This window comes from Hippocampus guttulatus, chromosome 5, assembly GCF_054856545.1.
Source record: "Hippocampus guttulatus isolate MCC_2025c chromosome 5, RoL_Hgut_1.0, whole genome shotgun sequence".
Taxonomy (NCBI): domain Eukaryota; kingdom Metazoa; phylum Chordata; class Actinopteri; order Syngnathiformes; family Syngnathidae; genus Hippocampus; species Hippocampus guttulatus.
This window is the reverse complement of record NC_141265.1, coordinates 6,552,052-6,565,082: the sequence shown is the minus strand read 5'-3', so window position 1 is coordinate 6,565,082 and position 13,031 is coordinate 6,552,052. Positions and strand designations below refer to the sequence as shown.

The following is a 13,031-nucleotide window of genomic DNA, read 5'->3' as shown; positions in this document are numbered from 1 at the left end:
CAGAAAGAAGACAAGAGGGCGGAGTTGAGTTGAGGTTTTTGCCCTTTATTCTGATAGCGCGCATATTTACGTCTGAGCGGGGCCAGCTCGTTCATTAGGCAATATAAGCAGATGCTAAGATGCTAAATAAATCAATCAAAATAAATTAAGTCCTGACGACGACGCACCCGACCCCTCTCCCCAAAACATCCCTCTGCCGCCCTCTTTTGGCTGATTGATATCTCTGACGGTCTTGATGGTGATAGCTATTGAGCAAATCAAGGTTTTTATTTTTTGTAGCTGGCCCGCAAAGAGGCTCTGAAATAATTAGTAGAGATTAACAACCCTCAATATTACGGAAGAGGATTAGGGCCAACGAAGAAAAAAATAAGGTTGTCAAGATTCTCACTTTAAACTCAGAATTCTGACTTTAAAGTGATATTTATATTGGCCTAATGTACACTTTTATTTGTTGATAACATTTACATCAGGCTAACATTTTTTTTCCTTCTGTTGATATTCTGACTCCGTACGATGACTCAATTGCTCAAACAATCTTGTTGCAATCTTACAATTCAGCATTTATGTAGACCTGTTTGTTATGTCTGTTTTGCCTTCAATTTAATCTTTTCACTTGTACTGCCCACCCAGAAATGTTCATTTGGGCCTCGTATAATGCACAAGCCTTCTCGGCCACATTCCATCCTTGCACCGCTTTTAAATTAAACAAACCAAAACAAACAAATAAACAACAGAAACCGTATAATTGTTTTATGACATAATTGTGGTACATCATTACACTTCAACATGAGTGTCTTTTATAACGCATTTTCACAAGTGAGCTACAATGAACATGAACGGTTAGACGCAATTACTTTTTTGTTTGTGTTTATTGTTTAGCATAATCGATGAACGGGCGTTTTTCAAGTCTTCATTTTCATACAGGCAGATAAACGGACAGTCCAAGGTCCGGAAGTCTTCTCCCCTGCGCATGTCAAATTACACGTGCATGGATTGCGTGTTGCAGTGCTTTGCGTTGTAATCATTAATCACCTTCGTAGATACATTTCTTTACGACAAATACACCCTTGTACATCTTTGCAGGGACTGTTTTGTTTGTAAATGGGAGGCCTACAAAAGAAGAAGGTAATTGTCGCCGTTGCCCTTATGTGAAAAGTGTTGGCAACGTGGGAGCTAACTAGCTCTGGAGCTAATACCGTAGTTTGTTTTCCTTTGTTGGTGGACCTTTGTGAAAATAATTACCTGGTTTAGTGTAAATAACAATTCTACTTGTACATTAGGTCAAGGCATGTGTTGATATAACGAGTGTCTTGTTCTGTTTTTCAGTATGAGAGTGGCTCTGCCACAAACTATATCACCAGAAACAGAGCCCGCAAGAAATTACAACTAAGCCTCCCAGATTTCAGGTAAACTGATAGATTTCAGTCTAATTCTAGGTACTGTTGATGTCATCACATTGTTGATGTTAAACCTGCGGCCTTACAACGTCTGTTGTCTAAAACGGGTGATTTGTTTTGCTTTTCAGACGACTGTGCATTCTTAAAGGCATATACCCTCACGAACCCAAGCACAAGAAGAAAGTGAACAAGGGCTCCACAGCCCCGAGAACATTTTACCTTCTCAAAGACATTCGCTTTCTTCTGCATGAGCCAATCGTTGGCAAATTCAGAGAGTACAAGGTAGTGTTCAATATTAAAAACAAACAGACACTAGTGTGTTTTAACTTGATGTATCTTTGTCTTACTTTGACTCTACCATAACTGTTCTTTCTTTGTAAAGATCTTTGTTCGCAAACTTAAGAAAGCTTATGGAAAAACAGAACATACTGCAGTGGAAAGGCTAAAGGAGAACAAGCCAACATATAAATTGGACCACATTGTCAAAGAAAGGTAAGAAGTTAATCAATGTGACCCCAAAGCTATGAAATGTTATGTGTAAACACTTATGTCCACTGATAACCAACAAAGTTATTCCGTTATCTTTCAGGTATCCCACGTTCATTGATGCTCTTCGGGATATTGAAGATGCACTTTGTATGTGCTTCCTCTTCTCCACATTTGCTCGAACAGGAAAATGCCACGTGCAAACGATACAGCTGTGTCGGCGGCTCACTGTGGAGTGGATGAACTTTGCGATCACCTCTCGTGCCCTCAGAAAGGTGCCAGCTTTAGTAATAACAGCATTGTTCCATTTTAAAAAGCAATGTTTTTATTTTGAGCTTGTCATTCACTTGTTTGGTTCTTTGCAGGTGTTCATCTCTATAAAAGGAATATATTACCAAATCGAGGTGATGGGGCAGCTAATTACATGGCTGGTGCCGTATCAATTCTCGCATGATGTGAGTGCGCATTAATGAAAGGCGGCATATTGCATAATGATGTTGCAATTACTGAGCATGCAGAAGACCACAAAGTAATAGTTTGATCCTGTTTTCCGTAAACACTTGTAAACAAGCTCATGTTTGTTTTGCTCTTTTAGCACCCTACAGATGTTGACTACAGAGTCATGGCAACTTTCACAGAGTTCTACACAACTCTCTTGGGTTTCATCAACTTCCGACTCTATCATTCCCTCAATCTGGTTTACCCACCAAAGGTACAATTAGGTTTCGGCCTCCAAAGAGTTATGCAGAGATGTTTTTCTCCATATTTTGTTGCTGGATTATGCATTTTATAATGTCAAATCCGTTCAAACTGCAATGTATTTTTGAGAAATTAACTTTAAAAGCTTGTAAAAATCCGACAGTGAATTGCCAACTGCAATAGCATATTCTGTGCTGTTAAGGTTTGCTATTTTTTTTAGCTTGATAGTAAAGCAGAGCAAGCGCTAAAGGACAATAATGAGGAGGACTATGCCTTGGATGCAGAAAGCTACTTGGAGGTGAAAATCATGGTCAACTGTATTAAATAGACATTTGAATGTCTACTTGTTGCGCTTGTAAATGATATCTGATTGTGGATTTTCTTCCATGCAGAAACTGTCTGCCTTCAGTGCAAGTCTGGCCCGAGTGGTTTCTGCTGCGGACGAGGAAGAAGAGCAAATGGACCACTTTCCTGTTGATAAGGTAAAAAGCTGATTAACATCTAAGTGTTATATCTGTCTGTCCCTTTGTCGATCTATCTACCTACCTAGCCACACCGACTTCCCCACCCATTTCTGAAACAGCCCAAGTGTGGAAACACAACTTTGTCTTCCACAATTACGTGTTATGCTGTTCGGCTGACCCCCAAAAGATTCATTCGCCAATTTTATGTATGCAAACGTGACACTCGTGTGCAACCTCTTCGTCTTTGCTGTCATTGTCCTTGCCACTAGGTGTGATGAAATCAAGAGTGAGTAGATGAAGTAATTGGTCTCTGAGGGCAGAGGTGAGACGTTTATATATGCCAAAGTATTTCGAGGTGTGAAACTGGGGAATACAGTCAAGTGTTTGGTTGCCAGGGATGAGGTGGAACCTCCCCCATTGAAGTTGCAGTTCAAATTGAAGGTCACAGCTCAGTCTTCCCATTTCAATCCAACCTAATTCAGGGGTTGCCACAGTGAATCGACTTCCCGCGCTCAGTGTCCTTTGTATCTCCTGCCCTACTTTCAGCTATTTGCTATTTTTCCCTCATCTCATACCTGGCCCATCAATTTCTGGCATCATCCAATGGCTGTATCACTGTCCCACATGTCCAATTGCTCACCAGCCTCCAAACATTCCAGCCATTGCTGTCACTCTGATGACCTCATTCCCGATCCTGTTCATTCTTGCCGCGCCCATCTAGCCACTTCACCTCCATGCAATCTGTCTTGTCCCGCTACTGTCATATGAGCCTTTGCTTTCCCCTTACCTGGTCATTTCCTTCATCCTGTCAGCACTTTGTTCTTCACCTCTCCTCCACATTCCCTCTGCTTGAACATCTTGGTCCCAAGTACTTGAACTCTCGCCCCTTTTACACTCCTACTCTTTGTAATTGCGGCATTCCACCGGCCTCCCTCCCTTTCTTTCACACAAGGTCTCAGATAAATATTGATACTTAATGAGTAACTTCCAATCCTGAAATATTCTGTGTTGAGGTGTGTTGCCTTGGTGTTGATCACATTTTCTCATTTCGGTGCGAGGGGGACAAATTGAGTTGCTGCTTCCTTTTAAAATATTGTCTATTAAAGTGAATTTTAAGTTGCTGCATCACTGCAATTAAACGGCTTGCAACGATGCTCCCTTTAGGAAGACATGGAAAAGTTGGAAGAAAGAGAAAAGGAGCAAAAGAAGCAGGATGCCCAGAATAAGATGTTTGAGGGATTGAAGTTTTTCCTGAACCGAGAGGTCCCCAGAGAGTCTCTGGCTTTTGTCATCAGGTGAGTGGGAACAACTGTACGCTAAATGCTAACGTACTCCTGCGGCATCGACACCTTCCTTGATTGCTATCAACATTGACAGGTGTTTTGGTGGCGAGGTGTCCTGGGACAGATCCGTCTGCATTGGGAGCACGTACGATGATACCGATGAGACGATCACACATCACATTGTTGACAGACCCAGTGTTGGCACGCAGTATATCAACAGGTGACATGAATGCGGCCGTGTTCATTTGTTGTGAAATTATCTACTCTGTGAATTTGAGAAAGTCTTCATCGCCGTTTATTGCATTGCCATGTCAGGTACTACATCCAGCCCCAGTGGGTGTACGACTGTGTCAATGCCAAAATAGTCCTTCCTGTGGAGGACTACTTCATGGGAGTCACTCTTCCACCCCACTTGTCTCCATTCGTGGAGGAGAAGGAGGGAGACTATGTTCCTCCGGAGAAACTGAAGATAATGGCGTTGCAAAGGGGAGAGAAGCCTGGTAGGGCCTGTATTCATTTTCCAAGGCTAAAATTAGTATGATGTGACTATGTGTGGACTTTCTTCCTTTGACGTGACATATGTTTTTGTTACGCATTGAAACCAAGGGTGGTGATTATGGACTTATTTGTGCCTCAATACTTTTTTTTCTTAACAGCCCAGCAAAATGATGAGGAAGAGGAGAGTGAGGAGGAGGAGGAGGAGGAAGGGGACGATGCAGAAGACGATGAAGCTGAGGAGGAAGAAGACAAGGTACAAGAGAAGAAACTCAAGAAGATGGAGGCGCAAAGATTCCAGCGCAAGGTTTGTGACACATGAGCCATCTTCCTCATCATCCCCCACCCGCTGCTTGAGAGGCAAAGACTGACTTGGCAATTTCAGGTCCGAGTGACTCCCGGTGTAATGAAAGTGGATGATCCAGCTCAACGGGAGCAGCAGGAGAAAGCCGAGGAGAAGCGACTGGCCATCATGATGATGAAGAAAAAGGACAAGTACCTCTATGACAAGATCATGTTTGGAAAAAAGAGAAAAGTCCGAGAGGTTTGTCCCATTTCTTGTTGCTCCAATATGGATTTCCATCACAATAAGTCTGTTTGTACTGATAAGTCACACATTTGTAACAATGCGTTATTTACAATACCTGCCCTCTTATCGTTGCGGTGTAGGAATGTTAAACACTTTAGCAAACGTGTTTCTTCAAGAATGTACAGACCATGTGACCTTTGAGTCACCTCTTTGCTATAACTGAATTTGTGCTTATTGGGCTCTTTTGTCCTCTCTCACAGACGAACAAGCTTGCCGCCAAGAGGAAAGCTCACGATGACAATGCAAAGGCAATGAAGAAAAAGGCCCGCAAATGAATTTGAATAAATGGCACTGTATTTAACTTCGATACGACTAGTGCTGCCGGCTCACATGCAGTTCAAGTCCCACTGAGGGAGTCGCATGATTTTGTGGATGCATCGATATTTGCAACATTAATCAACGTTTTTACCATAACAATTACTGGTATGCAATTCTTGATGTAGATGTGACTTAATTTTCTTCCACCCCCCCCCCCCCCACCCCCCTCCCGCTGTTTTAACTTGTGGACTTTAATAGCAACCCAATGCAAACTCTTTGTTGATACCATGCAACAATAATTCAATAAAATTGCATATTCCAGCTCATGACCCTCTTCAGGATAAGCGGTGTTGAAAATAGATGGATGGATGGATGGAATATTTCAGCTGTTGGTTTCTTCACACATCACCACAAAGAGGATACCAATACCCACGGCAGGGTTGCAGAACATAAACCCAAAACCTGATCTTTGTGGTCCACATCTGTCACGGTGCAGTCAAGCACACTGCCCCCTTTTCATGCTTCTATTGTGGTCTGGTAGGCTTGTTCCGCCCCGCACACTCAATCTCCTCATTCATTTCCAAGTGTGTCTTCCTCATCCTGCTCTGCATTCCACACATGCCCACCCAGTTCGGGTCTCAGCCTGGCACTATGGGTGCCTGAAGGAACATCATGATGGGTGCTCAACAAAAGAAGCAGTGTCAAGCTGAAGTGTCATACACAAATCGGGAGAGAATTTGACACGCTGACTGCGTTATACATTTTTTTCCATACAAAACTGAGCCAAATAAAATTGGATGTAAAATGTGACCATACATTCATTAGCGAGCCACAATGTTAGGTATGCCTTTCAATGAGATCCAATACAAAATCTGTATCAACAAATCTGCCTTCACAAATTCAGTTTGTAGTGAATCCAAATTGAGGTAATTGTTTCATATTCGTTCGGTGAAGACTGAAAGAGTTAATTAACCCTACAAATAAATGCTATTAAATCCCCTCAGGGATAAACAACTGGAGACCATTGTTTGAAATGATGAAAACAAAGATATCGTGCATCGACAAACCATATTCTGCTGCTTATCCTTTTTTTTTTTTAGGGTTGCGGATGAGCTGCAGCCTATCGCAGTTAACTTCAAACTAAAGGCAGACTAAACCCTGAACTGGTTGCCAGTCAGAGACAACCAGCCATCTAAATTAAATCCACACCGCCCACAATGATGTACCAAACCAGCATCAGTGATTTACTTTTTCTTTTTAACTTTAATTGAAATGAATGAGTTGAAACAATGGCAACCTCAAGACAAAACTATAATGGCCAGGCAGCGTGACAATCAACTTTCAGTCATCCATACATTCCCCATGTAACACTTGTAGAAGGCATATTTTAAAGAACTTGGATGTACACAAGTCTTGATCAAGTGGTACAATTATGGTCTTTGTTCTTTGGCTGCCTGCATTTGTTCTTATGTTGAATTCCACCCCTCCTATCAGCTTGCAGCTCCGACTCCACCGTGTGCACTCAATGGCCCTCTGTCTGGAGACACAGAATAGGGACTATACAAGCCTTACCTCCCTCGCTCCATCACTCCCTCCCCCTTGTGTGGTACAGTCCCTCTCTCTCTCTCTCTCTCTCTCTCTCTCTCTCTCTCTCTCTCTCTCTCTCTCTCTCTGACAAGTGCTTGTCCCCTGACAGTGACCCTGATGTCACAGGGACACCGGGCTCCCTGCAGTGCTTCATTCAGCAAGATAGCTCTCGGATTAGAAAATTAAGAGGGGGAGGCGGCCTGAGGCATCAGGTGCACCTGCATTGGCGCCGTGAAACCGGAGATAGGGTAGATCTGTTATCTAAGGGCATGTGATGAGTCGAGCACGCCTGGAACTTTAGTCCCTCTCGTCTCTACGTCTGTCAAGATCAGATGCAAGAACCGCTGCAGGAGCAAGATCAACTTGTTTTAGCCAAGTGGATTACGAAGGGTACAGGCAATGCTAATGGACAAGCGTCACTTCCTTCCAGGTTGGGATTATTATGTATGAAGGTAAGAATTCACTAACCCTTCCTCTGAGTTGATTTCCCTAAATGAACTTTTTTTTCAAAAATTTACACGGCTACCAAGGATGACCTCAACATACTTTCTTGATAATAACAATAGTTTTGTTTTGAAATTCATGCCAGTAAATTTGTCAATTTTCCTCCCAACTTTTTCTTCCTTTTTTTTTTTTTTTTGCATCTACTGAAATCCAACACATTTTACGCTGCAGTAATTCAAAAGCACACATTCCGTCACATCATTACGAGTTGCCCTTAACCTTAACTGATTTCAATACACTAATGAATTAATGCGACACTCTGGTTTTGTCCTTCAGAAAGTTCATTTGTGCTGGCGACTTGGTAAATGTGTCGTGCAGTATACGAATCTGCACAGGATAATAAATATGGACATCACCCATTTATTTAATAATTCATTGGTGGTATTTATGGTTTAAATGCCTTGATATGTGTTGTTCATGAGCATACACCTTTATTGTAAAAATTGAGCATATGTCATTATGCATGCAAAAACAAGCATTTGTACGATAGGCATGAGCCGTGTTCAATGCAAATAACTATAAACAAGTTGGTAATAGTGTGAGGTCTCACTGTCATAATAGCTAACAGTACAGAGCAACAAGATTGATATTAATATATGAATGTTCATTTCTGATCCACTTATCACTTTTGGAATGAGGGAGGAAACTGGAATACCCAGAGAAAACCCACACACCCAGATTCATGAAATCTATTACAATTTGATCGAAACCTATTTCATGCCTACGAATTGTTACCAGACCACAGTATTAAATGACAAAGAGAAGGCACATGCTGTCTTTGAGTGGAGAACTGATGGTATTACAGAGTGCTGAACATGTTTTACAGAGCTGCAAACAATGCTGATATGCAGTAACTTCATTCTCGTATTTTCAGTCAAAGTTTTTGCTGACACAGCACTGTGGCCAAAGTTTTAAGCACGTGTGTTTCTGGCTTACTGCCACATTGCAAAAGATATGCTTCTTAAGCGATGTGAAGATTCGAAATTGTCCTTTGCTGTGAACGTGAATGGTTGTTTATATATGATCTGCAATTGGCTGGCAACCATTCCAAAGTGTACACATGTGAGGGGCCACAGCAATCCAAGTGAATTGGATGAAAGAAACTTTTTTCCTGAACTAACACTAAGCATTTATGCCTCCCATTATAAGTAAGAAATATCCTCTGTCATCTACTTTTCAAGACGATCCCTAAAATTCCATGAGAATTAGGTGTTTCCAGTTGCAAAAGAACATTGTCACTGCGTCATGGCTAATCTCCAATTGAGAGATGACTGATTACTACAGATCGGTATCTCCGGAAAACAGCATTTCATTCTTCTTTGAGAAACACAAAAAACACCCTCCCTCAGTCTGCTGATAACTGTACGAATGCGGCACATTTTGTTCTAAAGCGCTGTGAATGCCTAACTTGTAACACTGTATGATGAATGACGCAAATGAAATGCTTATGAGGTGCATTTGAAAATACCTGTAACTGTGATTGGCTGGCTAGCAATCCAGGTTGTGCCCCATCTGTGGTCCAAAGTCACCTCCAGCTGTCCCAGGACTCTCATGAGGACAGTCGCAATCCGAAATGGATGGATTGAAATTCAAGCGATCCTCCAGCATCATCAAGTGCTTGAATGCGGACTCTCAGATTTTCAGCTCACTCAATGTTTTACATGCATGCCTTGCTATTAGTTGTTTTTCAGGTAGCCCTTCAATTTGCTGGACCATGGCCGGAAAACACAGAAGGCATTGGAAGTCCACATGCAAGCGTTTGGTCCTGGGTGTCCTGCTGACCGGCAGCATTATCTTCCTTTACTGCCTGTCCATGACCCAAGTGCCTCTGAGCATTCCTGAGTATAGTGCAAAACACACATGCACACACACACACACACGCAGTCCATGTATAAAATATCCAATATCCTAATCAAACAACACATTGTCCCCCTTCCAATAAAAAGAAAAAAAAATCTTTAAGGTCACACGTCTGATTTATTGTGCTTCTCTCACCATACAATATATGACAGTGCCATGCGATTAATCTGAATCGTCTATATCAGTGGTTCTTAACCTTTTTAGAGGTACCGAACCCAACCAGTTTATATGCACAGTCACCGAACCCTTCATTAGTGACAAATAAATACTATATATATATATATATATATATATATATATATATATACAGGTATATTTTTTACAAATTCAAGATATGCAAAAAAAATATTTATTAATAACAGAAAAAAGTCAATAAAATTTCTAGAGCTAAGTAAATTGTACGATGTACTATCACGACAGTCACACGTTGACTACGAAGCAAACTAAATTTCCCACAGCACTGATTGGACAAGCAATGTCATGTGATCATCTGCAGCCAGTGATGGCCAAACGGGCGTGTCATAACTAATTACCATGTTGAGTCGCGTGTGTCTGACCCTCCATGGCAGAGGCTCTGTCAAACCCCTGAGACCGATTCACCGAACCCCTGGGGTTCGATTGAACCCAGGTTAAGAACCACTGGTCTAAATGCTTATTTTACAGCATTTAGTTGCCTTGAGAAACTGTTGCGCTGGGTACGTGTAAAAGAACTCCTCGTGATACAGTTTTGGTGCAAAGTGAAAGTCATGAAATCACTTTTTAATGACCGTGTTGTTCATGTATGCGTGGGCAGGTTTAACAGTGTGTGTGTTTGGATGCTGCAGAATTCCAGTGCCTTACTCCTGCGCCCACCGTCCATCCCAGCTGCCCAGCAAACTAAGCAGCAACAGCTCACGTGAAAGCACAGGGGGGACGTGCACCCCCAAAGTGGACATCATGTTCATGAAGACCCACAAGTCGGCGAGCAGCACCTTCCTCAACATCCTTTTCCGCTTTGGAGAGAAACACCAACTGAAGTTTGCGTTTCCCGACAGCAGGAATGACTTCTTCTACCCTGCCTTTTTCCAGCGCTCCCACGTTAAAGACTACAAACCTGGAATGTGCTTCAACATCATCTGTAATCACATGCGTTTCAATGGCGTCGAAGTGGCCAAGCTGCTTCCCCTTGATACCACCTACATCAGCATTCTCAGAGACCCCGCAGAGCTTTTTGAGTCCTCCTTCCACTACTATGGCCGGCTGGTGCCTTTCACCTGGAAGATAGCGGGAGATGACAAGCTGGCCGAGTTCCTTCGTAACCCCCACTACTACTTTGACCCGGAGGGTTTTAACGCGTTCTACCTCAGGAATTTGCTGTTCTTTGACTTTGGACAGGACAACACCCTCGAGTTGGAGGATCCGCGTGTTGACGAGGGAATCAAATCCATCACGGAGCGTTTTCCGCTCTTCATCTTGGCGGAATATTTTGAGGAATCTCTCATCCTACTCAAGGATGTTCTCTGTTGGGACATGGATGACCTCCTCTTCTTCAAGCTCAATGCCCGCAAGGAGTCAACTGTATCCAAACTGACACCCTCCCTGAGGGCCAGGGCCCGTGAATGGAATGCTCTTGACTGGAAACTGTACCAGCACGTGAACCACACCTTCTGGAGGAAAGTGGATGCTTATGGACTGCAGCGCATGGCGGAGGATGTGGCTGAACTCAAAAGGAGGAACGCAGAGATGGTGGCTACCTGCATCGAAGGGGGACGTGCCGTTGATGCTGGCAGCATCCAGGAGAGTGTCATGCAGCCGTGGCAGCCAATCGGGGAGAAATCCATCATGGGATACAATCTGAAGAAGAACATTGACAAGGCCCACATAAAGTTGTGTCGGAAAATGTTGATGCCGGAAATTCAGTACTTGAGTGAGTTCGGAGTCAACCTGTGGATCACCAAACTGTGGGGTCACATTAGAGACATCATTAACTGGTGACTAATTATGAGCAAGTGGGGATGATTCTGCAAGGTCGAATGTAGTCAGGCTGAATAAAACTGATGGAGAACAAAGGGATTTAGAGTTCTGTGACATTTCAATCATCTCATGGGTGCTTAAGTGAAATATTTCACAATCTATAAATACCAAACTGAATTAAATTATTTTCTCTGTTGATTGAAATAGTCGCATATTTAGACACATTTTATTGGATTAAGCATTAGAATAATGTGATATCTTTGCATCTCTGATAGTTTATGTTCATGAACAAACTAATGAAATGACACCACAATCTTGAATCCTTTATTGAGAAATTAAAAACTGAACAGCTCCTTCAGCCAGAGACTGGTACACCCGCGCTGCAAGAAGGAGAGGTACCGCCGCTCATTCCTGCCGACTGCTGTCAGACTATTGAATAGACAGACCTGAAAACCTGGACTCACCCCCACTCACCCATTTTTAATATGCTTATATTTATATTTTATCATTTATATTCATTGATACTTTTTGTTCTTCTACTTCTCCCTTTCATAATTTTATTTTCATAATTTATATATATATATATATATATATATATATATGTATTTATGTATATATGTGTGTGTGTGTAAAATATGAAATAAAAATAAAATACAAAGTTTACATTTTTTTCCCCCTCTTTGTGAGTGTGAATGGTTGTTTACCTATTCAGCATGTGCTCTGCTGAAAATATACTTGATTCTCCAAGTTCTACCATAATGACCGTGACGAAAAGTAGTGAGTAGTATAGTAGGTCCAAGTGTTTATTAAAAATTAGTTTGAGGTTTTATCAAATGTTCTGCGGTGGATTCAAAAAAGTTAAGCCACTGTAACATTATAAACAGTTTGAACATTTCATTCAAGTCAGGGATCCTTTTACGTCCCACTCGTGTTACCCATACCACACTTTTTATTCAGGGTTTGTGGGTTTGTGCCCAGGCTTCGGCCACTTGGGACAGACACACACACACACACACACACACTATATATATATATACTGTATATTGTATTGTGTCTGAGAGCTTATCTAGTATGCTATGGATAATTTCCCATATCATTGAATTGGTGGACGAATCTTTCTTTATTCACTACCAACAATGAAACTTTGTTCATCTATTTCATCCAATACAGTAGTACCAATGAAAAGCTCTTCCACTTGACAGCAATAGTTAACTGAACCTGCACAGTTTAATTGTAATTGTATTGGTATGAAGGGCAAGCCATAAAATGTGTATCCACCCACCTGTTGCCATTTATTCAACAAAATAACAGTCATTATTTCCTGCAAGTATTTCAGCTCTGCGCTCAATTAAACAGGACCATATTTCACATTGAGTAAGTACATTTTTGAGTGTATTGCGAAGAGATCACTAATGTTTCAGTGCACGTTTTGAGACATGTTTGTTTGGTGGTGTGC

At 41.9% G+C, this 13,031-nt stretch overlaps 2 protein-coding genes across 3 annotated transcripts; both read left to right on the top strand.

Annotated features, from left to right (window-relative positions):
* The first annotated feature begins 955 nt into the window (after positions 1-955).
* Positions 956-5,997, top strand: pes1 (pescadillo ribosomal biogenesis factor 1). Its single transcript, XM_086112319.1, has 15 exons — positions 956-1,125; positions 1,327-1,406; positions 1,526-1,679; positions 1,780-1,889; positions 1,987-2,158; positions 2,249-2,338; positions 2,479-2,595; positions 2,803-2,880; positions 2,975-3,064; positions 4,211-4,341; positions 4,424-4,549; positions 4,645-4,829; positions 4,986-5,131; positions 5,210-5,368; positions 5,614-5,997. Exons 1-15 carry the CDS (start codon positions 1,102-1,104, stop codon positions 5,686-5,688), a joined length of 1,737 nt encoding a protein of 578 aa, XP_085968445.1. The 5' UTR covers positions 956-1,101; the 3' UTR covers positions 5,689-5,997.
* A 1,373-nt stretch (positions 5,998-7,370) lies between these two features.
* On the top strand, positions 7,371-11,779 carry gal3st1a (galactose-3-O-sulfotransferase 1a). Of its 2 annotated transcripts, XM_086112189.1 has the most exons (3): positions 7,372-7,710; positions 9,443-9,604; positions 10,447-11,779. In XM_086112189.1, exons 2-3 carry the CDS (start codon positions 9,477-9,479, stop codon positions 11,594-11,596), a joined length of 1,278 nt encoding a protein of 425 aa, XP_085968315.1. In that variant the 5' UTR covers positions 7,372-7,710; positions 9,443-9,476; the 3' UTR covers positions 11,597-11,779. The 2 variants fall into 2 exon arrangements, with proteins under 2 accessions (XP_085968314.1, XP_085968315.1); XM_086112188.1 differs by having other exon boundaries at positions 7,371-9,604.
* The last annotated feature ends 1,252 nt before the right edge of the window (positions 11,780-13,031 follow it).